Consider the following 25201-nt stretch of genomic DNA (forward strand, 5'->3'; position numbering starts at 1 on the left):
AGAGTAAACAGCATTATGAGACTGAAAGAAAATATGTGGACCGAGACCTTGCGTTTGGACGCCTTTGATATAGAAGCTTATTATGGCTAAGATTGTTAGGAATGTTTTATTGATAAGTAGTTGATTGAAGTGAGGAGAAGTGATGACCCAGTAGGGGGGCTGGACTAGATGACCTCCTGAGGTCCCTTCCAACCCTGATATTCTATTCTATGATTCTATGAGGGGGTCATTATGAGCTATGTGTTTTGTGAAAGCTAGATATAAAAAGACTAGATAGTAATAATAGAGTGTACTTTGGAGTAGTTCTCTGAAGCTTTCCTGAGAGACTTTTTGCCTGACACCCTAGTCCCCGGTGGGGAAGCGACTGGCCATCATTGACCTGCTCCTAATTACTCGATACCATCTCAGATTCTAAGTAATTATTTGGAATGTTTTAATCCTATTGCTTGTCTGTGTGTGCTTAAATCTAATAAATAGTAATTTTAGATAAGAGCACTTATTTGTATCAATTATTTATCAGATGGAAGTGCTGTGTTCCCATAGTTACCACTGATTTGGGTTCTGAAAATCCTGGGTAGCAGATCTGGCGAGCCACTTGCCAGGAGTGGTATGGAGGAAGGGACGATGGATATAAATTGTTTGTTTGATTGCAATAGGGGAAGGGGACAGTGGATCAGGGTTGCAACCTGCAATTTTCCACATCGTACCCCGTGAGTTGATTTACAGTTACATTCCATTATTGATTCGGGCTCAGGTTGACAGCCTAGTCGAGTAAGAAAATATGTCAGAAGGAAAGGGAATATCTGGAAAGAAAGAAAAGCTGGAAATGGTTTGGGGTAACTGCTTGGCAGATTTTATGCAGGAGCATGATTATGGTCTCTGGAAGCCTGGGAGTTTTACTGGTCCCAGAGCATTCCTGCAGCCCTGTAAGCAGATGTTAGTGATACTAGTAGATAAAGTGATAAATCAGTTAAAGGCAGAAATAGAGGAGTTAAAGAAAGAGAAAATTGAGAAAGACAAAGAAATACCCAGTCTGAGGGCTGCTCAGATAGTGGCACTGCAGAAGCAGGGGTGTGACAGTGAGCGAGAGAATAACAGGCTGGAGCAGGAAGTGTCTGGATTGAAACAGTAGACAGTGGAGAGTGAAGGAATTGTTAGGGCCTTACTGAAGGATTCTCAGAATAAGACCCAGGCAGATCACGGGGAACGTAAGAGACAATCTTGTGCTCTGATAGCCATGCAGGGAAAACAGAAGAGAATGGGGGTTGTGATTTGATGGGGTCGTAGACTAGGAAGGGTGGTGGGTCAGAGGAAGATCTTGACTTGTATCTTTCTCATTATGAGGATGAGAGGGATGATCCCCATGAGCTTCCTTTTTCCCTTGCGCTCTTCTGGGCAGTCCCCATATGGCTACTGAAAGGGGGATGGAAGCTGTATTGAGTCAGAACCAGGGGACAGGGCTCCACCCTGTGGCTTATGCCTCCAAATTTTAAGTAAGAGAGGATTCACCCCCTGTCTAAAGGAGGTTTTGATACTAGTTGGGCTTTGCAGCAGTGGGATGACCTAGTGGGATTGTCCCCTGTGTTATTGAAAACTGTCCATTCTTCAGTGAAATATGTACTTACTGACAAGATTAATAATTGTCATTTGTCCAGCCCCAGAAAGCCCTAAGCCCTGCCCCCTGCCACTGGAACAGGAGCCATGATGACCATATTAAAGAGTCAATAAATATCCCCAAATATAAGCAGCCAAACCACAGATATGTGAGGACACAGTCACTTCGGGTGCAAGTCTTACACCGTAGCACCTAGATACCAGGGTAACAGGCTCCTTTGAAATACAGCAGAGAGACAGACACTAGGGAGTGTGGGGAGCCCATTACAGGGCCAATACCTCGGCCACAGGCAGCGCCCTCAAGTTATATTCCAGTCCTCCTGGGCCTGACTTTCCCCTGGCCCCACACGTCACCATTTACACCAGGGCCCGGTACGTGTAAATCGCCCCCCAGGGAGGATGGTGCTTTTCCCAGTCTCTTCGCACAGGTGTAAACAACAACACCCAGTGCAGGGCGCTGAGGAGCCAAGCACAGGGCGCGTGATGGGCCGAGGGCTCCCCGGGCTTGAGGGCTGGGAATTGCCATTTTACCCTGCACTGATGGGGGCCAGGCCCCAGCTGGTGCGAGTCCAGTGACCCCCGTGGAGCTCTGGGCAGTTCACACCCGCTGGGGTTCTACCCCGGTGATTCCAGTGGAGCTCTGAGCAACACCCACCCGCTGGGGCTCTGACCCCAAGCACTCCAGTAGCTCCACAGCAGCCTGTACCCGCTGGGGATCCCCCCGCTGACTTCAGGGGGACTCCAGCTGATTTACACTCCCGGGGGCTCTGCCCGGAACTTTCTATGGGACAAGATGGACGTGAGCAGTTGGGCCAGTCAGGGCCAGGGCACGATGGCTCCCCACAGCCACACTGACCTCAGCGATGACCGACGAGGGGGAGGGAACAGCTTTTATTTTATCTGTTACATGAGCCCTGACAAACGCTTCCTCATGCTCACAGCTGAGCAGATGGGTGTGTCAAGGCTCCTCTTACCTGTTTGCCTGGGCATTTAATGATTGTATCTTTCATTAGCACAGATTTGCATGTTCAGTATTGACACCTGGTTCCCTCCCCCCTTCCCTGGACTGGTCTATAAATGCCCCAGGCACGGCCAGTGTCCCATGCAGGCTGCACTTGATCCGACCTTGCACCAGAGCAGCTACGCAGAGAGACAATCAGGTGAGACCCTGGCTTCCTCCAGCTTCTTCCTCCTTCTGCTCCGGGTGGCTGGCGGCAGCTGATCCATTACAGGGGCGGGTGCCCTGTGTGAGTCCCCTGATCCGGGGCCATCTCTGTCTCACCCCTTCCTCCCACCCAGCACAGCCCTGCATGCAGCACCCTAACGCCCGGCAGAGCCCTGCCGAGCGCTCTGCCCCTCCAGAGCTGGGCCCGGCATCCAGTCCTGTGTCCAGTCCCCATGGAGCATCACTCTGCCGGGCAGCTCTCCCATTAGGACCCTTCTCCCAGGCATGGTGCCACAGGGATCCCAACCCCCACCACAGGGTGCAGTAACTATCACCCCTCCCCCCCATCCCAAACACACAGTGTTGGCTTTCCAGACACTCAGTCTCCCTGGAGCTGGAAATATGAGTGTGATTCAAACACCTGTTAGTGGGGGAAAGGCCCGGGGGTGGGGTCAGTGGGTGTCTCATGTACCAGGTGCTGGGTGATAAGTTGAGAGGCTCCAGGTTTCTAACACTAAACTGGTCTCTGGTCAGAGAACGATTACAGAGGTGCTGCACCTGCAGCTGGCATTCCAGCCACGTGCACACAGACTGGTCTCCATCCTGGTGGCACTGGGGCCTCTTCCAAACTCTTCCTTCCTCCCACCTCTACTCTCCCTCCACATTCCATGTAGGTGGCTACCGTGGGGACCTGCCAGCCCCAGCACTGGGGAGAGAGGGACAGCGGGAGATGGCAAATGCCCCTTCTGAGAACCACTTTGCTCTGCAAATGGGACCCTGTTGCCTGGGACCCAGGTCCCATCTGAGTGACCCCGACCTCCCTGCTGCTTGCAGAGCCCAGCCACTGAGGAGCTGGACCTGGCTCCCTGCCGGGTGTCCAGTTCTGTCCCTGGGTCATGGCTCAGTGAGGGCTAGAGGCAGAAGGGCCCTTTGGAACCAGGTAGATGGGCTCCGAGCTGCATCCCCTCGGGCTGGGGAACGGGATCCCTCTCGGGGCCCTTCCGGCCCAGCCAGGCCCTTTAGAACAGCCCCAGCTCCAAAGCAGTGAAATGCCCCACGAGGGATGGGGGCGGGATTGCTCCAGGGGCTGTCTGAGGCTCTCATGGCCCCATCTCCCTTGTGGGTTTTCTCCACAGGAGAAGTGAGAAGATGGGGCCAGTCGCCTACTTCAGCCTCTGCCTCCTCGGCTGCCTGATCTTTAACCCCTCGCTGGAAGGTGAGTCCCTGCTCGGAGCTGGAGACCCCAGGCTCTGTTTTCCCACAGTGGGAAGTGAATTCATTTCACTCAGAGGCCGCCAGCCCCATCATGGAGGAGTGGCCATCACAGATGGGTCCCCAGAGCCCCAACCCCACTAATCCAGACCCCAGCCAGCAGTTCAGCACCTGCCCAAGGAGAAGGGCTGCTTCCTGCTGCCCCCGTCTGTGAGTGCAGAGGGAATCCCTGAGATCTCCTGGGGCTGAGTGTGAGAGACAGGCTGGGAACTAAACCCGCCCCCATCAGCTGCTGCTTAGAGGGGGACTTTCCTCATCGGGGCAGACGGGTCCCATACCAACCAGGGAACAAAATGTGCCAGTAACATCCCAAACGAGTGACATCCATCTCTTTTCACTGGGCTCAAAATTCCGCCTCTTTGTGAGCTTCATCCCTGTGCCATGGACAATCCAACCCCCTCCCCCCATGCAAAGAAAAATCCTGGGACCCATAGAGTATTTCTCTCCCCCTGCACCCCTTCCTTAACCCCACAAATCTCTGCACTTACGCCACATACTCCTAATCCCTTCCCCCACCCATCTGTCACTAGCTCTCTGCCTTCCCTTCCCTCTCTGAGCCCCCAGCTATCAGAGAATCATAGAAATGTGGGGCTGGAAGGGACCTCCAGAGGTCACCTTGTCCAGCCCCCCTCACTGAGGCAGGACCAAGTAAATCTACATCATCCCTGTTTTTCCAACCTGTTCTTAAAAACCTTCAGTGACAGGGAACCCACAACTGCCCTTGGAAGCCTGTTCCAGAGCTTAACTACCCTTAGTGTCAGGAAGTTTTTCCTAAAGTCTAACCTAAATCTCCCTGCTGCAGATTAAGCCCATTGCTTCTTATCCTACCATGAGTGGATATAGAGAACAATTGATCACAATCTTCTTTATAACAGCCCGTAATACATGTGAAGACTGTTCTCTGGTCACTCCTCAGTCTTCTTTTCCATGGACTGAATATGTCATTTTTTTTAAACTTTCCTCACAGGTCAGGTTTCTAAACCTTTTAGCATTTTTGTTGTCCTCTGGAATCTCTCCATCTTGTCCACATCTTTCTGAAAGTGCATCACCCAGAGCTGGACACAGAACTCCAAATGAGACCTCACCAGAGCCGAGCAGAGCAGGACAATAACTGTCCGTGTCTTGCGTACAACACTCCTGTTAACACCCTCCAGAATGATATTAGCCTTTTTCTCAGCTGCGCCAGTTTGTTTACTCATATTTAATATGTGGTCCACTATAACCGCTAGATCCTTTTCAGCAGGACTATGCCTTGCTAGTTATTCCCCATTTTGTAGTTGTGTTTGATTTTGCCTTTCTAAGTGAAGTAGTTTGTACTCATCTTGATTGAAGTTCATCTTATTGATTTCAGACTGAGTCTCCAGTTTCTTAACGCCTTTTGGATTCTAATCCTGTCCTCCAAAGGACTGGCAACCCCTCCTAGCTGGGTATCCTCAGTATTTAGAAGTGTACTCTCCACTCCATTATCCAAGTCATTCATGGAAATGTTGAACAGTATCAGACCCAGGACAGACCCCTGGGGGATCCCACCAGACATGTTTGCCCAGTTTGACAGTAAACAAGTACACCTCCCCAATTACTCTTTGAGCAGGGTCTTCCAACCAGTTGTGCAACCACCTTATAGTAATTTCATCTGGATCACATTTCTATAGTTTGCTTATGAGAACATCATGTGGGACTGTCAAGAGCATTACAAAAATCAAGAGATAGCAAGCCTACAGCTTCCCCTCCTTCATGGGGCCAGTAACCCTTTTAAAGAAGAAAATTGGTGTGGCATAATTTGATATTGACAATTTCATGTTGGCTTTTTCTTTTAACCTAATTATCCTGTAGATGCTTACAAATTCATTGTTTCATAAATTGGTACAGTATATTTCCAGGTTTCGAAGTTAAGCTACTGGTTTATAATTTCCCAGGTCTTCTCTGTTCCCCTTTTAAAAGACAGTTAATATGTTTGCCTGTCCTTCCTGAACAAGCTATACCTCTCTCTAGCAATATTCCAGTCAGGAGATTTATCTTACCAAGTCTCTGAGATGCTGATTAAGTCATAATTTAGCTTATATACTAATACTTCCAGTTCTTCCATTTACTCCCCATACTCCTTGCATTTGTGTATAGACATCTGAGATGCAGAGCAGATTCTCGCACTGTTATCCCTCTTGTTGCTTCTATGATTCAATTGTAATTCTCCATTTCTCTCCCAACATTTAGCCTTCTGATAAGGTAACCCATAGGTGCCAACTCTGTGGGTGCACCGGGGCTGGAGCACCCACAGAAAAAAATTGGTGGGTGCTCAGCACCCACTGGCAGCTCCCCATGGCCCCGCCCCACCCCCCTGCTTCAGCTCACCTCTGCCTCCACCTCCTCTGTGAGCATGTGTGACGAACTGGGAATGTTCTTAATGTTTGCTCTGAATACTGTGTTGGTGCCTCAGTGTCCCCTCTGCAGTTGTTAATATCTAGGTGGTGGGATAAGGGTGTGATTGCTGCAGAGGAAGGGGCCAGTGCACCTAAATGCCTGGCACTCTGTCTCCTAGCAACTGATGGCCTGGGCCCTCCTCTGCAAGGTGCCAACTGAAAGTGTTGGAGAACAAAGAGGTCAGGTGACCTCCTGGCCCGGGAAAGGAGCTGAGCAGAGAGGAGGGGCTGGAGGGGGTTGTTAGTCTGGAGCTGGCTGGGGATGAGGAGTGAGGGCAGACATGGGGGTCTGTCTCGCTGGGCCCCAGAATGGACCCAGCCGAGGGGGTACCTACAAGCTCTGTTTTAGACCCTGTTCCTGTCATCGAATAAACCTCTGTTTTACTGGCTGGCTGAGAGTCACGTCTGATTGCAAAGTGGGGGGGCAGGACCCTGTGGCTTCCCCAGGACCCCACCTGGGCGGACTCGCTGTGGGAAGCGCACAGAGGGGCATATGCTGAATGCTCCAAGGAGAGACCCAGGAGGTGAAGCCATGTGAGCTTCTTGCCCTGAACAAGTCTGCTCCAAGGGAGAGGAGGCTCCCCAAAGTCCTGCCTGGCTTTGTGGGGAGCAGTGCCAGAGCATCACCCGGGGACTCTGTGACAGCATGCCACTGTGTCCTGCTTCTCCCGCTCCCTCCCAGCGCTTGTGCTGCAAAACAGCTGATTCGCAGAGCAGAGAGAGAGGGGGAATGTGGCGTGCTGGGGGAAAAGTTGGGGCCGAGATGGGGATTTGGGGAAGGGATCCAATAGGGGCAGGGAGGGGGCGGAGTTAGAGCGGGGACTTTGGGGATGGGGTTGGAATGGGCGGGGTCGGGGGTGGGGATGGGGTGGAGTCGGGGCGGGGCAGGGCAGGGGCAGGGAAAGAGGTGGGGGGGCAGGGGCACCCACCAGTGCCCGAGAAAGTTGGCGCCTGTGAGGTCACCTGTGGGATTTTGTCACCTGCAGCATTTGAATTTTCTTCTAAGCCCTCCTCCCTAGGTTGGCAAATGGGTGCGTGGCGTCCCTTCAGCCTCTACTACACTCCAATGCCCCCAACCTCCCCTCTGCTCCCAGTCCCACCAGTGTCCCCAGGACACCCAGTGCTCCCCATCCTCACCCCATAGTCCCCTGTGTCCTCTGACTCAACCCCCTTGATACCGTCAGGTTCCCCAGTGCTCCTGCACAGAAGATAGGAGGTGACCATTGTCCTTGAGGACAGCTCAGTTCCTGTCCCCTGGAAGGAAGACAGGGGTGATTGTCAGTAGGACAGCCGCACTGCCACGGACAAAGGCGGCAAGGGAGTGGCAGCTGTTTTAACTGACTGGCTTCAGCCCCATTGAAAGTAATAGGAGATAGTGGCCACTTTGACAGAGGACAAAATTTCACAGCATTTTTGGAGATGCAGATAAGCTAGAATGATAACTGACAACTCAGCTCCCATTCTCGTCATCAAAACAGCCTCTCCCCGCAGCGTCCTCTCTCTCCATCTCAGACCAGAAATAGTGGCCACGTCCTGTTGTCGTGGCTGGCTGCACTACAACAACCACTGCTATAGGTTCTTCCCCGAAAAGAAGACCTGGTCGGAGGCTGAGGTACGAGGCTCTTCTCAGGGATCCACCGGGCAGGGGGGGTTAGTGGGCAGGGGCTGACGGGGTTTGGTGACATCACCTCTCGCCCCTGGGTGTATCCCTGCAAAGGTGGGGTGGGGAAGGCTGGTGCCAGGCCCTGGGGCTCGGGAAGAGGCACTGATGGGGGCTCTCTCCCCTCACAGCCATTCCTGCTCCTGCTGCAGCCTGGTGGGGCAGGACCCCACACCAGTGCCAAACAGCGTCCTCCTGCAGGGGGGTAACAGGCCTCGCTGATGTCCCTGCTGCAGGTGCAGTGTCAGTATCACCACAAGGGGGCCCATCTCGCCTCCATTCTCACTGAGGCAGAAAGGGACATAGTGGCCAACTATATCACCCAGTCAGGCTCCAGGGATTACGTCTGGATCGGACTCCATGACTCCCACAAGGTGAGTGCCCAGCACCTGCTTTGCCTCTGGCAGTTGCGTCTCCCATTGGTTATTTCCCAGGGTCTGTGTAGAGACCCTGGCCCATGAGCCCTTCAGAGGGGCTGCCAGGCTAAGTTCCCTGTAAGCTGCGCAGCTGCGCAGCAGCCTATGAAGTGCCACACAGGTGCTCAGGGAACCTGTCCGGACAGGACCTGCCATGGCTGGGGACAGGGCACCTATCCCACAGCTCCAGCCCCAGAGCTGCTGCAACGGGGAGAGGCACCTTTCCCACCCAGCCCAGGTGCTGCTGCGGGGAGAGAGAGCTGGGGGGAGTCCTCTCTCTCTCCACTGCACCCCAAACCCCTCATCCCTGGCCCCACCCCAGAGACCGCACCCCCAGCTGGACCCCTCACACCCTGTACCCCAACCCTTCGCCCCAGCCATGAGCCTCTCCCACATTGCAATCCCCTCGGCCCCACCCCCATCACATGAATTTTGTCATTGCACCAATATGGAGGTGATGTGTCACACATCAGTACACTGCCGGTACAGACAGCAAAAAAAAGCATGTGGTGAGAAATTGTTTTGCTTTGAATTCATTTAGCTTGTTAAGTTATATGTTAGTTGCATTTTACCTTTTATTTTCTTTGTAACCAGTTCTGATCTTTATGCCTCATTACTTGCGATCACTTAAATCTTCCTTTGTGTAGTTAATAAACTTGTTCTATTGTTTTATGTAAACCAGTGTGTTTGGATTGAAGTGTTTGGGAACCTCTATCTGAGATAACAGGGGTTGTGCGTATCATTTTCTAGTAATGAAATGGTGGATTTTATATGAGCTTGTATTGCCTAGAAGGAAAGAGCAGGGCAGTAAAAGATGCGCATTTCTGGGGACACGTCGGGGACTGGGAATTTGCTGGTGTGGCTCTGTAATGTAATTCGGGAGTGGCTGGCTATAGCACTCATCCAGTATAGCTGGTAGTGATTTACATGCTGATGGCTGTGTGTGAGCGGATCAGGAGTGGTTGCTCTCAAAGTGAAGCCGTATAAAGGGCACCACAGGTTGGAGAGTTGAGGGGACACAGCTGCCCATCCATCCAGACGATACCCGGGGTAATGTCCGAGCGACGCAGTGAGTAGCAGGGAATATGCACAGCTTGTTGTTTTAAGTGAGGTTTACATTCTAAGCACCGGTGTAGTGATTTTAAGTGACACTCAAGTGTGGTGATTGCGGACGGTTACGGTTTGTTGCTTTCTGCTTGCTTATTTCAGGTAAGGGTAAAGGGTAAAAATGAGTGACAGTGAAACAGTTGTAAAGTGAGACCTGGGGGGAGTGCAGGCATCAGAAAAAGAGAGCGAGAACGCTAGTTCCAGATGTGGGAAGCAGAAATGAGACAGAAAAAAGCAGATATTAGACTGAAAGAAAATGAGATGGAGCTGAAGGAGAAAGAGGCAGTCGTTGTGCTGGAAGCTGACGCCCATAAAAGAGCCATGGAGCTAAAACAAGAAGAAGCTGAGAAGAAGGAGAAGGAGCAGAAATAATAATCTAGAACTGCTAGAAAAGCATGGATGGCTCCCAGTCACCAACATCTCCCTCCATTCAAAGAATCCCCAACATGGACCAGCTGTGTCCTGCATACAAAGAGACAGACTGCACTGAACACCACCTTTGAAAAGCTATGCGAAGAGCATAATATTCCTGAGGAAAACAAGGTCCCCACATGGCTTGCGAAACTGCCTGGTAAAGCTCGGAATGTAATGAAATGATGGACTTTCTGTGAGCTCATATTGCCCAGAAGGAGAGAGCTGGGCAGTGCAGGATGCACATTTCTGGGGACACGTCTGGGACTGGGAATTTGCTGGTGTGGCTCTGTTATATAATTCAGGAGTGGCTGGCTATAGCATTCATACAGTATACCTGGGAGTGATTTACATGCTAGAGCAGCAAATCTCAAATATGGCCACAGTATGAACAGGGGACCAGTGTGATTTCCCCACCTTCCTGAGGGCAGTGAGGCTCGGGCTTCGGCACCGGGGTGCTGGGTAACGGGCTCTGGCTGTGTGGCCGCGGACTCCATCCCCCAGCCGCAGAGCTTCAGGCTCCAGCCCTGGACTCAACCCTCCCATTGCTCCTGGCCCTCCCTGCCTCCCTTCCTCCCCATCTAGGGCTTAATTTGTCCCCCTGCTTGCCAGGGCTGAGTAAGTCTGCTGTGAAAAGTGATATTAACAAATATACAAACAATCCTTTTCATAGTAGCATATTTACTAGCGCGCATGTCTAAAAAACTAAATCAACCAAATAAAGCAAATCATGCGAAGCACCTTCTTTGTGTTTCTATTCTGTTGCGGTCCAGTAAAGAATAGAGACAACTGTACATTACTTTTATTACTGAGTCTGCCAACCCACCCCCCCAAACCCTACATAAATAGATGACAATGATTTGGGCATGGATCTGTGCATATTTATTTGTTTTTCCTAAAATTAATGAAGTATTGTCAGAGCAGCCACCAAACATGTGTTGGGAGATCCTCCGTGCGAGGGGCTGTGTGTGAACGGATCGGGAGCAGTTGCTCTCACAGAAAAGCAGGGTAAAAGGCACCCCAGGCTGGAGAGTTGAGGGGACACAGCCCTCCATCAGTCCAGATTATACCCTGGGTAACAGCACGTGGGGTCAGGAGGCTCCCCGAACAGCTCACACAGACTCAGCCCAAGGATCCCCTGCCCAGACTGGAGGCTGGGCTGGACCCAGTGCGGGAGGGGTGAGAGGCTCTGTATCCCTTTCTCTAGTGTCCTCAACTATCCACCTTAACCGGCCCTGGCAATGGATGGGCACTAGTTCTCTGACCCCCAAAGCCAGCTAGTCCCCCCATGAGCTGAGGCCAGGCCAGAGCCAGCACCCTTAGAGGTGAAACACCCCATGTCCCATTCTCTGATTCTACTGCGCTACCCAGTCCTGCTAACTGGGGTCAGACTGGTGCTGAGCCCACTGGAGGGGAAAAGGCCCCGTGTCCCATTCACTGATCCATCCGGCAGCTCCATCACAGACGCACTTTTATTTTGCTTAAACAGGACGAGATCACCCACATTAAACCACCAGTGCCCCCCAGGGGCTGTGCCCACTAGGGACTAGAACACACTCCAGAGTGACTGCTTCAGGGTGCAGAGATTTGTTAATTCAGGCAAAGGGCATGGAAGGGAGAAGGTGAAGTTCATGTGCTAAGTGTTACTATTAGATCAGCGTCTCCAGGTCCCATCCCCCTGAGCTGGCCTCTCCCCACCAACTGCCCCACGGCCCTTCCCTGAAGGGGAAGTGGGGCACTTCTGTGTTGGGTTTAGGTGTTTCTACGGTGCCTTGTCACCAAGGTCTCTTCTCCCTGGGACCCCACGACCTTTCTCCCCTGTCTCTGCAGAACAGAACCTGGACATGGACAGATGGCTCCCTGTAGCGCTACAATGCTTGGAAAGCTGGAGAACCACACAACCTGAACAACAACGAGTACTGCATTGAGCTGCTGAACTACAGGGGTAAGCAGACGGCTCAGACACACATGCACCAACAAAGGAGGCAAGACAGGACCCTGGCTACACACTCCAGCTCTCTCTATGGAGATGGCCTCCTGTCCTGTCACCCTGTCTCGCTCCCTCAGCTCACACTGCTGCTCTCCAGAGATAATCCCCTGATCTCACCTGGTAACTCCTCTCCTGTACCTGCAATTTTGAGGCTCAGCTGCAGTCAGAGGCAGGCCACAGAGTACATTAGGCCTCAGATGATCAGTTAAAGGGAAAGACCAGAACACAGACACACACACAAAATGGGCAATGACTGCCTGGGCAGGAGTACTGGGGAAAGGGATCTTGGGGGTCAGAGTGCATCACAAGCTAAATAAGAGTCAACAAGTGTAACACCATTGCAAAAAAAGCAAACATCACTCTGGGATGTATTAGCAGGAGTGTTGTGAGCAAGACACAAGAAGTAATTCTTCCGCTCTACTCCGCTCTGATACAGTCTCAACTGGAGTATCGTGTCCAGGTCTGGGAGCCACATTTCAGGAAGGTTATGGACAAATTGGAGAAAGTCCAGAGAAGAGCAACAAAAATTATTAAAGGCCTAGAAAATATAACCTGAGGGAAGATTGAAAAAATTGAATTTGTTTAGTCTGGAGAAGAGAAGACTGAGTGGGGACATGATAGCAGTTTTCAAGTACATAAAATGTTGTTACAAGGTGGAGAGACAAAAATTGTTCTCATTAACCTCTGAGGACAGGACAAGAAGCAATGGGCTTAAATTGAGCAAGGGAGGTTTAGGTTGGACATTAAGAAAAACTTCCTCACTGTCAGGTGGTTAAGGACTGGAATAAATTGCCCAGGGAGGTGGTGGAATCTCCATCAGTAGAGTTTTTTAAGTGCAGATTAGACAAACACCTGTCAGGGATGATCTAGATAATACTTAGTCCTGCCTTGAATGCAGGGGACTGGACTAGAGACCTCTCAAGGTCCCTTCCAGTTCTATGATTCTATAACTATTGCCCACTTTGTTGATATGCAGGCGGGGTATGGATTCTTTGGTTGATGCACTGGAGGCAGTCAGGGGGCTATTTTGGCTCCCAGGGCAATTTAGAGCAACCTCAGGGCTGTTCTGACAGTGGCAGTAACAAACTGGACAGCCAGAGCACAGGGCTTCAGCCACATCCCAGCCTGTCCCCTATGCTGGGGAACCAGGACTGGGCAGGGCAGCTGTCTCTGCTGGGTTCCTCTATGCAAGAGGAACCCCCAGCTGGCCATTAAGCCAGCTTCCTGCTGTCCGTGTTGCTGGAGTGGTGTAGGGGGGTGGAGCGGGGCTGAAGGCCTCATCCCCTTGGCTGGCAATAGGACATGGAGCTGGGTGAACAGGGAAAGCTCACTCGCTATTTCATGAGTGACTCATTCTTCATGGGCCATGCTAGTCACACGGCCTCGCCCACCCTCCGACGCTCCTGAGTCTGAGTGTTCAGCAGCGTTGGCACGAATGCTCCTTCCCTCACAAACTCACACTGGGCAGGAGATTTCCCTCCACTGTCTCCTACTTAAAAGCAGCAGAGAGTCCTGTGGCACCTTATAGACTAACAGATGTTTTGGAGCATGAGCTTTCGTGGGTGAATACCCACTTCGTCGGATGCATCCATCCACGATAGCTCGTGCTCCAATACGTCTGTTAGTCTATAAGGTGCCACAGGATTCTTTGCTGCTTTTACAGATCCAGACTAACACGGCTACCCCTCTGATACTTGACTACTTAAAAGTGTCACTCATCCAATCCTGGAGCGGGAACAATGCCATGTGACCTGCACGACCAATCACACCCACAGCTAATAGTTGAAGTGAAAAATTTGCCAGACAAGTACGGAAACCGTTTCTGAACAATGCTCCTGGGGCTGTGTGGCTCTGCGAATGGGAAAGAGGGTGAAATTCACAGCAATTCATCAACCCGAATCCGTAGTGCTGTCCCCTGGGGGGAGATGCTGCCTCTGGGCCCTGCCCAAACCCTGATGTGTAGGAGCTGGAGGTGGGGCCGGCTCATTCAGCACAGAGCGAGCCGGCTTCCCTCTTCCTGAGCTTGTCTCCCCGCGGGCACCTAGCCAGGGCTCTGTGCTCTCCTTTCTGGCCTTTTGAGGGGCGTTGGCAGGGAGGGGAGGTAACAGCAGTCGCAGATCAAGGGGCAGCCTGGTCCAGTGGACAGGTACGGGGCTGTGACTCTAGAGACCTGGCTTCTATTCCTGGACCTGCCATTGATCTGCTGGGTGACCTTCCCCGCTCTGGGCCTCAGTTTCCCTACACACCTCTTGTCTGTTTAGACTGTGCATTCTCTGGGGCAGGGACTGTCTGTCAGTGTGTGCATGCACCACATCTAGCACCAAGGGGCCCCGTCGTGCTCTCATCAGACATATTCCAGCACAATAGAAGAGGGTCTCCCGCTGACACAGCGTCCCTCAGAGAGCGATGGAGCCTGTCCCTGTCTGAGGCACATGGGGCTTCGTCTCCAGCCTCCTCATCCTCACAGCCTCATGCCCAGGAGCTGGGGGGCAGTCTTCTCTCAGCAGGGTGCATGGGAGGGGTCGCTGTAAGGGCAGGAATGGCCCCAATTGCCCTTCCCCCACCCCAGTGATTTCTGTTTTACCTTCTAGGTTTTAAGGAATGGAACGATGTTAGCTGTGCATCGAAAAACACCTATGTTTGCAAGTATGAACTCTACTGAGGGGAGTCACTCGCCTGTGTCTGAAGGGGGAGCTCAGCGCCTGGGATGCAAGAGAACTGGGCTCCTTGGGCATGATCAGGCAACGTCCCAGACTTTCCGATGCCTTTGCTGCATGGAGGGCCAGTCCCCTCCCTCCCTGAGAGACCAGATCTCACTTCCCCACCTGCAAACCCTCTTCCCCCAAGTGTCTCTGTTCTAGTTACATGCCTGCCCCTTTTCTCCCTTCCCCTCAGTGGCTGCAGCCCACGACAAGAATAAACTCTCCTGAGCATGCAGTTCTGTGTGTGTCTCCTCTGTCCCATTCCTGGCCCCAGGTAGAGGCGTCCATCCGGCCACCCCCGACTGTGTCCTGACCCGCCCAGATCCCAGTGGAGGAGAGGACTGGGACCCCCAGAGAGAGGCAGGATGGGTCAGACCTTTTGGCTAAGGGACAGGACATGGTTTCCCTCCAGATATCTGCAATACCCAGAGTTTCCTCTCTCTTCTGGCCACCCATCTCCTCCTGGTCTCATCTCCACTCAGACCCTGAGCTCCTCAAAGCAGGGACGTGACTAGCTGTTGTGTAAACATCATTGTCCTTCAGAGCTGGGAGCGTGACCCTGCACCGCCGGAGCTAAAGGACTCAGCGCCCGTAGCTGAGAGCTGTAGCAGACTCCTGGGATCAGCCAGCCCACACGTACCAGTGGGTACACGGGCTCCATCTACCGTATGGTGCTACAGAAATCAAACTTCATGAATAGAGCAAGAGACTGAGTCAGGACTCCTGGGTTCCATTCCTGGCTTGGCCACCATTGGCTTCCTGTGTAAGCATCCCTGGGGAAAGCCCTTCTCCATCTCAAACTATGCAATGGAGCTAATGACCCTGACCTGCCGCTAAGGGAGGGGGAGAGGGTAACACCAGGAGTGTCTGTGATGCACTTGGGGATCGTTGGATGGACGTGTGATGAGTTCGGTCACAGAGATCCCCTTGGGACTGTCACCTGATGTGCTGAGACTACCTCTGAGCCTGTTTTCTCTGCCAGCTTGAGACTTCAGAACCCTGCCTTGTTGAGCCAGACCCACCAATCTGCTGCAACACAGACCCAGGGTCTGAACCAGCTCCCAATGGGGTCCAAACCCCTAATGAATCCGTTTTGCCCTGTACAAAGCTTATGCAGGGTAAAGTCATAAATTGTCCACCCTCTATAACACTGCATGAGAGAGATGCACAGCTGTTTGCTCCCCCAGGTATTAATCACTTCCTCTGGTTTAATTTATAAGTAATAACAGACAGAGCAAAGTAAATTACCAAGCAAAATAAAACAAAAACACGCAAATCTAAGCCTAATACATGAAGAAACTGGTTCCAGGTAAATCTCACCCCAGAGATGTTCCAATGAGCTTCTTTCCCAGACTAGCCTCCTCCCTAGTCTGGGCCCAACCCTTCCCCGTCCAGCCCTTGTTCCAGCTCAGGTGGTAGCTCGGGGATTTCTTATGACCGCAGCCCCCTTTGCTCTGGTCCACCCCCTTATATACCTTTGGCGCAAGGCAGGAATCCTTTGTCTCTCTCTGGGTCCCCACCCCTCCTTCTGAATGGAAAAGCCCCAGGTTTAAGCTGGATTCCAGCACCGGGTGACATGGTGTTAGCCAAAAGGGCTCGTTTCCCCCTGGAGCTTACCTAATTACACCAAGGAGGCACGGAGACAGGAAGACGAGTACCACACCCTTTATTGATCGGTCAGCTGAGCGGGTGTTCCTCTCGGCTAGTGCCAGAGAAAGAGACACACCTTACATGGCCAGATGGGCTTACCTTTATACCCCGAAACAAACAACTTAGCCTACGTTTGTCTACGTCATTTGGTTGACCTGTAGAACCTGTACATGCATCTGTTAGGGGATAATTGGATATGCAGGATATATATATCATTTTGTGGGGGCTACAAGATACATCTGTTGAGGATACATTTGTCATTATGAAGGGGACACAAGATACATCCGTTGACCCTTTGTACTAGATACTTTGGATGCATACATGTGAACGCAGCTGCATACACTTGGGGAGCCAACATATACTTGGGGAGCCAAACAAAACTGATAAGCGAAATAGCTGACTTAGGTAGATACACGGCCTTCAGTCTAATGAGTTCTGTAAGCTTTCCAACACAGTTTGGACAAGCATAACATAACTTTGGTTTACTCAGGCCTAATACGGAAAGGCTTCATTAGCACTATGATTTTTCCAACAACTCCCCTTTGAGAATACTCACCAAACCTTTTGGCTGAGTTTTCTCACACTTTGAGGCCAAAAAGCAATGAAGCTCTGCAGAAATATTTACAACTGCTCTTTTAAGCTTAGTCACCCCAACCCAGGAATGAATGCATGGACAAAAGAGTGGAACCTTGTTCATTGAACAACTAAGGGATTGGGGCACTGACTATAACTCAGGTAGGTATACCTAATGGTTTAATTTCCCAGATGTCTCAGTGAATAATTTAGTCCCATATGCATCCTCCCCATGGACCCGGCAGGATTCGGTATGTGGGAGCCACACCCACCCTAACCGGTCCATATGCTTGGAAGGAGCACTGTAAATGTACACACTTTCATCCAGAAAGTGTCCGAATATGTTTCCATGACCACAGATCAGATGGTACTTCAGATGTGTCTGTAAGGGCAGTGGGCCAAGTCTGGTACTCAAGATTACTCCAAATGGCCATCAGCTGGTCATTCAGGAAATCCTGGATTTCTAAACATACTAGATCCCACTGCAATGCCTTCCCAGTCTTAGTGATATTTAATACCATCTCTGTCTTCAAAAATAAGGCTAGTGGCCTTTTCTAGTTGGCCCAATTTCTTAGCATATTCTTGGCTTTGAAAAATAATTCAGATGACTGCAACACTATTGGCCCCAGCCCACAGGGATCTGGTCAATTCCCCTTTCTCCAGAGGAAATAACCCAGGCTCTTTGTTGTGCTAAGCTAATGGCAGCCCCTTGTGAGCAATCTGGGTATGTAAAAGTGATCTGAAAACTGGATAAAGACAATGTCATTTAAAATCCAATTAGGAAGGGCAATACATACTAAAGGATTTATCCAAAACACAGGGCGCAGCCTGTAGAATAAACCCCAAAATCCAAGTAATTCCACATTCCCAAACATGGTTCCCACAAGTTTTTTTTCTGCCAGTGTATAATTCCTCGGGTTTCTTCACCAGGGTCAGTTCTCAATGTCCTTTTTAGTCAGGAATTCCTGGACTTTGGCAATGTCAGTGGAGTGAGTGTTTTTTCTTCTTTCCCCAAACAGTTGTAGTTCAGCATTCTACAGGGGAGGGATTAGGAATACACCAGCCTGTAATGGTTTTTGATTCTTCTAGAAAGTTCAAAGGCACAGTAGGTCTGTCAGCGGACAAGGGAGAGGTTAGCTAGCACGTCACCTTGTCCTTTTCCCTGCTGTCCAGAAGGCACAGTGGAGCTAGAAGAAGGAATAGGCTAATCATATAGGAGAGTTCTCCTTATGTGGACGGGTCTTTTTGCAGTGAGAATCATGTGTCCAAGCAGTCAGTCTTTGGCACTTCACAGCGGTGTTGGTAATCAGCAGGACTCAATAAGGGCCTTTCCAGCGTGGAGCCAAAGCAGTCTTTCATTGGTGGACCTGTACATTGATCCGGTCTCCAGGTTCCATGGAGTGGCAGGGCTGCTAGGGTCTTCGGGTAGTGCGTCTTTACCTGTGTAAAAAGGAAACCTAACACATTGCATTAGTGTCTTTGCAGATTGTACAGCCCCCCTTTTCTGGTTGTTAGCCAAGTGTCCTTGAACGAAGACAGTGTATTTTTCTTTTTCTTTTTTTTTTTTTTTTTTTTTGGACTAAGCTTGCTAGTTAAAGTTTTTCTCATTTAACTCGTTCTTTTTCCTTTTCCCCTTTTTGGCTTCCTTTTTAACCTACAAAGGAAACTTTTACTTTTTACTTATACACCTTTTGTTAACAATGAACACATACACATTGCTGTTATACAGTACATTAGTCTTATTATTTAATGTATGCCACATATACCCTTCTACTAAAATAACCTTATTAGAGAGCTTTGGAACAACAAGCCAGGACAAGCACACCCACTTTGATGAGTTCATTTAATACAAGCTCTAGTTCAATAGCTTCCCACCCTCCCCAGCCCTCTGGCTAGAAATCTGAGGTAGCCAGAAGGATCCCATGTACAATATGGGGAGTGGGTTAACTTTTTATGTCCTTGCTTCCAAAGACTGTTAGTATGCAATTTGGCCAATGCAGTTTTTTTCTTTTACTTAAGAAAATACATAAGACTTTAGTATATCACATTTTTCTGATGTATCCAAACACTTTGTATTTTAAGTTGAACAAAACAAATATCTGCATTTCAATTCAAGCTTTCTGCTTTATTTCAAACCAGACCATCCCATGAAAATATTAATCACAACAATTTGACCACAAGACAGAACATAGAACACAAAACTTAATTTTTACTCTGCCAGTAAATCACGATACGTTGAATGCTGTTCAGCTGGCATTAGTTTTCTTTGATTATCTGAAAGACCAAAACAGAGGTCTCCCCCTTCTGGGCAGTCAATTATTGCTTAAAATATACAAATACCCTTGTTAATTTCAGGCAAAACAAGGGAATTACCCCATATTTTCTTGTATATGTTTTATAGGCAGCCCAGGTTTCAGTGGCTTTTACCTTATCAGTTAGATAATTTGCATTAATACAGATGCTTTCTGGCTTGCTTTTTACTTTTAACTCCTGCTTTTAAACACTGAAAGAAAACATCACCACTTATAGTGCCTTAGAGCCTAATAAATTTTCATTTACATAGCACTGTATACATTCTTCAGCTAATTCAACAAAATTGTTCATAGCCAAATGATTGCAATCTAATAATTTCTTTGCCTGAATTTATTTACAAACATTTTAAAAAAACACCAAGAACTTTTCTCTTTAGCATTTTTACAAAGTTCAACTACTATTCCTTCCAGCAACTACAGAGTTAACTCTTCACTCTCCTTCAAATCACTTGCTCTTTCCTTATATCACTTGCTTTGTCTTTCAACAGCCACTTACCAATTCAAATCGCCATTCCAAATATCCTCCTGAGTATTTGAAATCCCCATGCTTATACTCACTTACTTCTTCCTTCCACGAGACCCTCAAAAGTTTCCAACCTGTTCTCCAAGCTCTCTGTCTGTTGCCCGCCCGCCTGGGCCCGATCCTTTTTTTTTTTTTTTTTTGCACTGAACCGTTTCTTTCATGGGCTTCTGCCCCCACCCTTCTGGTTTTTTTTCCTAAAACATTTTATTCACAAGACCACCCGAGTCCTCCCTCGTGAGGCTTGCCACCTGGGCAAAACGCATGGCCCACTGGCGTTAACTATTTAATTGCCTCTTGTAGCAAACACACTGCTGTTACAGCGTATGCTGAGCACGAATGGTTACATTTTAACAAGTCCCTGAAGGACTGGTACTTGCTTAGCCAGGCTTCCTTTTCTCCAACTACTCTATTGCCCAGTCCTGCTACGACTGGGGTAGATCCTTTCACCTGCCACCCTTCCTGGTCAACCAGGGTGGAGAGAGGAATGCTAAACCCTTCTCCAGTTCTCAGACTTACTGCAGCTGAGAATGGGCACATCTTTAATTATGCAATCCTCAACATATAACACCAACAGAACCAAATAAAACAAACATAAAACAACAAGGGTAAAACAAATAGATGGTGTAAATTCTACAGGGTTCCCCCATTCTCTATTGCTCACCAAACTGTGACAAATTTCTGTTACCAATTTATGCCTCATGTCAGGTGATCAAACTGACACTGCAGGACGTTGCAGGAGGATAGAGAAAATACACCATATAACCAAATTTTAAAGCTTCATTAAAATGATAAAACAACAATGGAGAGTGTTGGGAATGCTCCCACATCACTCAAGAAAGATATAAATGCCCCATACTTACACATATCCAGACTGGCCACGTCTGTATATAACATTCAGAAAAGGGAATAGGTGGACGGAGATTATCCTGTATACAGCTTGTTCAGAATTTCCAACATGCTTTCGCTCTTGGGAAGGCTGTTCTTTTACACCCTGGAATCTCCTGCGGTGTCTCTTTCAGAGATTCTAGTCCAGGTCAGCTACCTGTGGCTTCTCCAGTGTCACCAAGCCACACCAGCACCGGCATCCGTCACAAAGTCAGACTGTTGGATCTCACCAAACAGTTAAGCTTTGCAAATGTAATCTCAGTTCTGTAACTTGTACTGCCTTTGGTTTGCTTGACCTTGAGCATAAAACAACTTTCTCTTTTTATCTCTGGGCGAAGCTGAGTTTTAAATTAACCCGTTTCTAGACAAATTGCTCACACTGTGTCAGAGGCTTTTCTTTGGTGATTAAAAGCTCCTCTGAGATATATGATCCTATCTAGATTAAAGGTACCTTTTAATGGGCATTGTTTAGATGGATCTTCACGCGTATAAAGATTCCAATTCTCTAAATACCTGCAGGTTTTAGAACCATAATGTACGTACATATAATATGCTGGGGTACCCTTAGGGGGTGAGGTGGAATGTTTAGACTGTCCCTTACCCACATGGAAAAGAAGGGGGGGGGGAGAGAATATGGGTTCACACGCTCCTAGACCCGGTTACAGTTTTGGCTTCCAGCATACCAATAGAACAAGAAACAAAAGTACCCCTACCAAAAAGAAAAGCCAGCCCTGGGGCTGCTCTAAGTCCCAGTAATTGTTCAGCACAGCCCACGGACTTGTGGAGTTAATGGAATTATTCATTAGCCGTGTCTGAACCTAGGTACCTTAACCAGAAAGCTTTTACCCACACACACCTTCCTATTTGTGGGTTCCTTTACCATTAGGGGCCCAAGGTCCCAACCCTCACTCTTCGGGGGCGTTAATCCTCAAACCCAGGAGGTAACGCACTTACCACGCCCGGAGTGGCCACGTCTGGCAGGTGGACTCCCCTCTTCTGGTACTGTCTTGCCTCCGTGTCGTTTGGAGTTCTCTATGGAGGGGGCGTAGCCGTCCCGGCCGATTGCGGCGACCCGGAGCTCGAGCAAACCAATAGCTCAAGGTGGCCACTCTCCTGAGCCGTCCTCGGCCGCCGGTCAGCGCCCCCAACAGGGAGAGAAGTCGGCGTGGAGTCGCCATTTGTTAGCCAAAGGGCCTCGTTTCCCCCTGGAGCTTACCTAATTACACCAAGGAGGCACGGAGACAGGAAGACGAGTACCACACCCTTTATTGATCGGTCAGCTGAGCGGGTGTTCCTCTCGGCTAGTGCCAGAGAAAGAGACACACCTTACATGGCCAGATGGGCTTACCTTTATACCCCGAAACAAACAACTTAGCCTACGTTTGTCTACGTCATTTGGTTGACCTGTAGAACCTGTACATGCATCTGTTAGGGGATAATTGGATATGCAGGATATATATATCATTTTGTGGGGGCTACAAGATACATCTGTTGAGGATACATTTGTCATTATGAAGGGGACACAAGATACATCCGTTGACCCTTTGTACTAGATACTTTGGATGCATACATGTGAACGCAGCTGCATACACTTGGGGAGCCAACATATACTTGGGGAGCCAAACAAAACTGATAAGCGAAATAGCTGACTTAGGTAGATACACGGCCTTCAGTCTAATGAGTTCTGTAAGCTTTCCAACACAGTTTGGACAAGCATAACATAACTTTGGTTTACTCAGGCCTAATACGGAAAGGCTTCATTAGCACTATGATTTTTCCAACAATGGTCACATGTCCTGCGATACCCCCAAGCCTCCAGTCTCCCTGCCTGACCCACAGGAAGGCTGCCTGCAAACAGAGCCATCCGCAGTCACTTGTCCTGGTTAATGGGAGCCATCAAGTTTCCAAACCACCATTAATGGCCCACATTTTGCATAACTACAATAGGCCCTCAGAGTTATATTTCATATTCCTGGTTTCATATACAAGCGTGGTACATTTATAGAAATAGGATGGTCACACTCAGTAGATTATAAGCTTTGCAATGATACCTTACAAGAGACCTTTTGTATAAAGCATATTCCAGTGACATTATATATTACATAGTATCAGAGGGGTAGCCGTGTTAGTCTGGATCTGTAAAAGCAACAAAGAATCCTGTGGCACCTTATAGACTAACAGACGTTCTGCAGCATGAGCTTTTGTGGGTGAATACCCACTTCTTCAGATGCAAGTGGTGCCTTTTGAGGGGCGTTGGCAGGGAGGGGAGGTAACAGCAGTCGCAGATCAAGGGGCAGCCTGGTCCAGTGGACAGGTACGGGGCTGTGACTCTAGAGACCTGGCTTCTATTCCTGGACCTGCCATTGATCTGCTGGGTGACCTTCCCCGCTCTGGGCCTCAGTTTCCCTACACACCTCTTGTCTGTTTAGACTGTGCATTCTCTGGGGCAGGGACTGTCTGTCAGTGTGTGCATGCACCACATCTAGCACCAAGGGGCCCCGTCGTGCTCTCATCAGACATATTCCAGCACAATAGAAGAGGGTTTCCCGCTGACACAGCGTCCCTCAGAGAGCGATGGAGCCTGTCCCTGTCTGAGGCACATGGGGCTTCGTCTCCAGCCTCCTCATCCTCACAGCCTCATGCCCAGGAGCTGGGGGGGGGGTCTTCTCTCAGCAGGGTGCATTGGGGGGGTCACTGTAAGGGCAGGAATGGCCCCAATCGCCCTTCCCCCACCCCAGTGATTTCTGTTTTACCTTCTAGGTTTCAAGGAATGGAACGATGTTAGCTGAGCATCGAAAAACACCTATGTTTGCAAGTATGAACTCTACTGAGGGGAGTCACTCGCCTGTGTCTGAAGGGGGAGCTCAGCGCCTGGGATGCAAAAGAACTGCATCTGATGAAGTGGGTATTCACCCACGAAAGCTCATGCTGCAGAACGTCTGTTAGTCTATAAGGTGCCACAGGATTCTTTGTTGCTTTTATATATTACATATATATTCCAGTTACATTAGCATATTTTCATAAAATCCTATGGAGTGCAACGTCACGGGATGGTGCCCTAGGCCAGGGCAGGATTTCTCAAATGCAGCCACCAGTGGATTTTTTGCAGCCACGACTGCCACCAAAGAATGGGCAGAGATTGGGGAGCATGGGGGGGAGGGGGGTTGCCCCACAAACTGTATATGTTCATAGTGGGAGGGGCACAGTTTAAAGGTTTGTCTGCCCCCGAGCAGCTTGAGTTACGGTGCCCCCCGCGGGCAGTCCCCTCCCTTACCCTGTCTCCCCTCCCAGAAAGCAGCGGCCCCCTCCCTGCGGTGCCCACCTGTTGCTCCTGAATAGCTGTTCCCAAGGGCAGGGAGAGCTGCCATAGTGTTTTGCACTGGCGCTGCCAGCAGGGGTCAGCAGCCTGCACCGCGCAACCCCCGCGGGGCTCCGGGCACAACTTCTGGAGAAACGTGGTGCATGGCGCCAGAGGCAGCTCGTCAGCGGAGGCAGCTGTGCTATTCGCTGCCCTGGGCAGCACCCCCGCTCCCTTCTGGCCAGGGCATGGGGACCCTGGGACTCCGCAGGTAGCAGGTGAGTTTCCAACCCACCTTCCCCAGGGTGAGCTCTCGCTGAAGGGCCATAGGAGGCAGAGGCAGAGAAACGGGAGGACACTTGGATGTAGCTATACGCATGTTTATTTGTTTTTCCCAAAGTTAATTAAGTATTTTAGGAAAATGTGTCAGAGCAGCCACCAGCAAGCGTTGGTGATACGCAGGCCCTGGAGCTCACTGGTTGGAGGGGGCTTTAGCCAGCTGTGCCCTAGGGGGTGTGGGAGTGGTCCCTGTCCCTGGGGGACTGACCCCCTGAGCAGGGAGAGGCTGAGGGTCTTGTGCTCATCCCTGTCTGAAGGGGCTTAGGTGGGCATGGGCACCTGTACCAGTGAAATGGCTGCTGAGAGTCCCAGCCTCCTGTGGGCACTAACCCCCTCTGCCCACGGACACACACAGGGCTCAGAGCCTGGCCCTTCTCCGGGAGCACTTCACACCAGCTCCTCCCAGCTGTGCGTTCATCACATCCTGGCCTGCCCTCCGCTCCTTCCCCAGACAACGAGGGTGAGTGCGGAGCCCACACCCCGGCCCCGCTTGTGTCTTCGGGGCTGACACTGTCACAGGGTCTGCACGGCACTGAGCACCGTGGGGCCTGGTGTGATAACTGGGCCTCCACCTTTACCCTCATTGTCAGCTCCACTGTGAAAAGTGAGGGTGAGCTCGTAAAGTGTCACAATAACCCAGGGGTCGGCAGCCTTTCAGAAGTGCTGTGCCAAGTCTTCATTTATTCACTCTGATTTAAGGTTTCATGTGCCGGTCATACATTTTAATGTTTTTAGAAGGTCTCTTTCTATAAGTCTATAATATAGAACTAAACTATGTATGTAAAGTAAATAAGGTTTTAAAAATATTTAAGAAGCTTCCTTTAAAATGAAATTAAAATGCAGAGCCCCCCAGACCAGTGGCCAGGA

At 50.0% G+C, this 25201-nt stretch overlaps 1 protein-coding gene across 2 annotated transcripts; it reads left to right on the plus strand.

Annotated features, from left to right (window-relative positions):
• The first annotated feature begins 2556 nt into the window (after nucleotides 1-2556).
• Nucleotides 2557-14989, plus strand: LOC120396485 (regenerating islet-derived protein 4-like). Of its 2 annotated transcripts, XM_039521419.1 has the most exons (6): nucleotides 2557-2774; nucleotides 3916-3995; nucleotides 7947-8080; nucleotides 8365-8502; nucleotides 11893-12007; nucleotides 14644-14989. In XM_039521419.1, exons 2-5 carry the CDS (start codon nucleotides 3929-3931, stop codon nucleotides 11926-11928), a joined length of 375 nt encoding a protein of 124 aa, XP_039377353.1. In that variant the 5' UTR covers nucleotides 2557-2774; nucleotides 3916-3928; the 3' UTR covers nucleotides 11929-12007; nucleotides 14644-14989. The 2 variants fall into 2 exon arrangements, with proteins under 2 accessions (XP_039377353.1, XP_039377360.1); XM_039521426.1 differs by lacking the exons at nucleotides 11893-12007; nucleotides 14644-14989 and adding an exon at nucleotides 9754-10559.
• Nucleotides 14990-25201: the final 10212 nt, after the last annotated feature.

Source organism: Mauremys reevesii, linkage group 1, assembly GCF_016161935.1.
Source record: "Mauremys reevesii isolate NIE-2019 linkage group 1, ASM1616193v1, whole genome shotgun sequence".
Taxonomy (NCBI): domain Eukaryota; kingdom Metazoa; phylum Chordata; order Testudines; family Geoemydidae; genus Mauremys; species Mauremys reevesii.

Excerpts from the sequence above, each read along its gene's own strand:
- LOC120396485 (XM_039521419.1), top strand. The coding sequence starts at position 3,929 with ATGGGGCCAGTCGCCTACTTCAGCCTCTGCCTCCTCGGCTGCCTGATC. Across the intron at positions 3,996-7,946 it reads CTTTAACCCCTCGCTGGAAG|CCTCTCCCCGCAGCGTCCTC; the intron begins GTGAGTCCCTGC and ends TCATCAAAACAG. Across the intron at positions 8,081-8,364 it reads AGACCTGGTCGGAGGCTGAG|GTGCAGTGTCAGTATCACCA; the intron begins GTACGAGGCTCT and ends TCCCTGCTGCAG.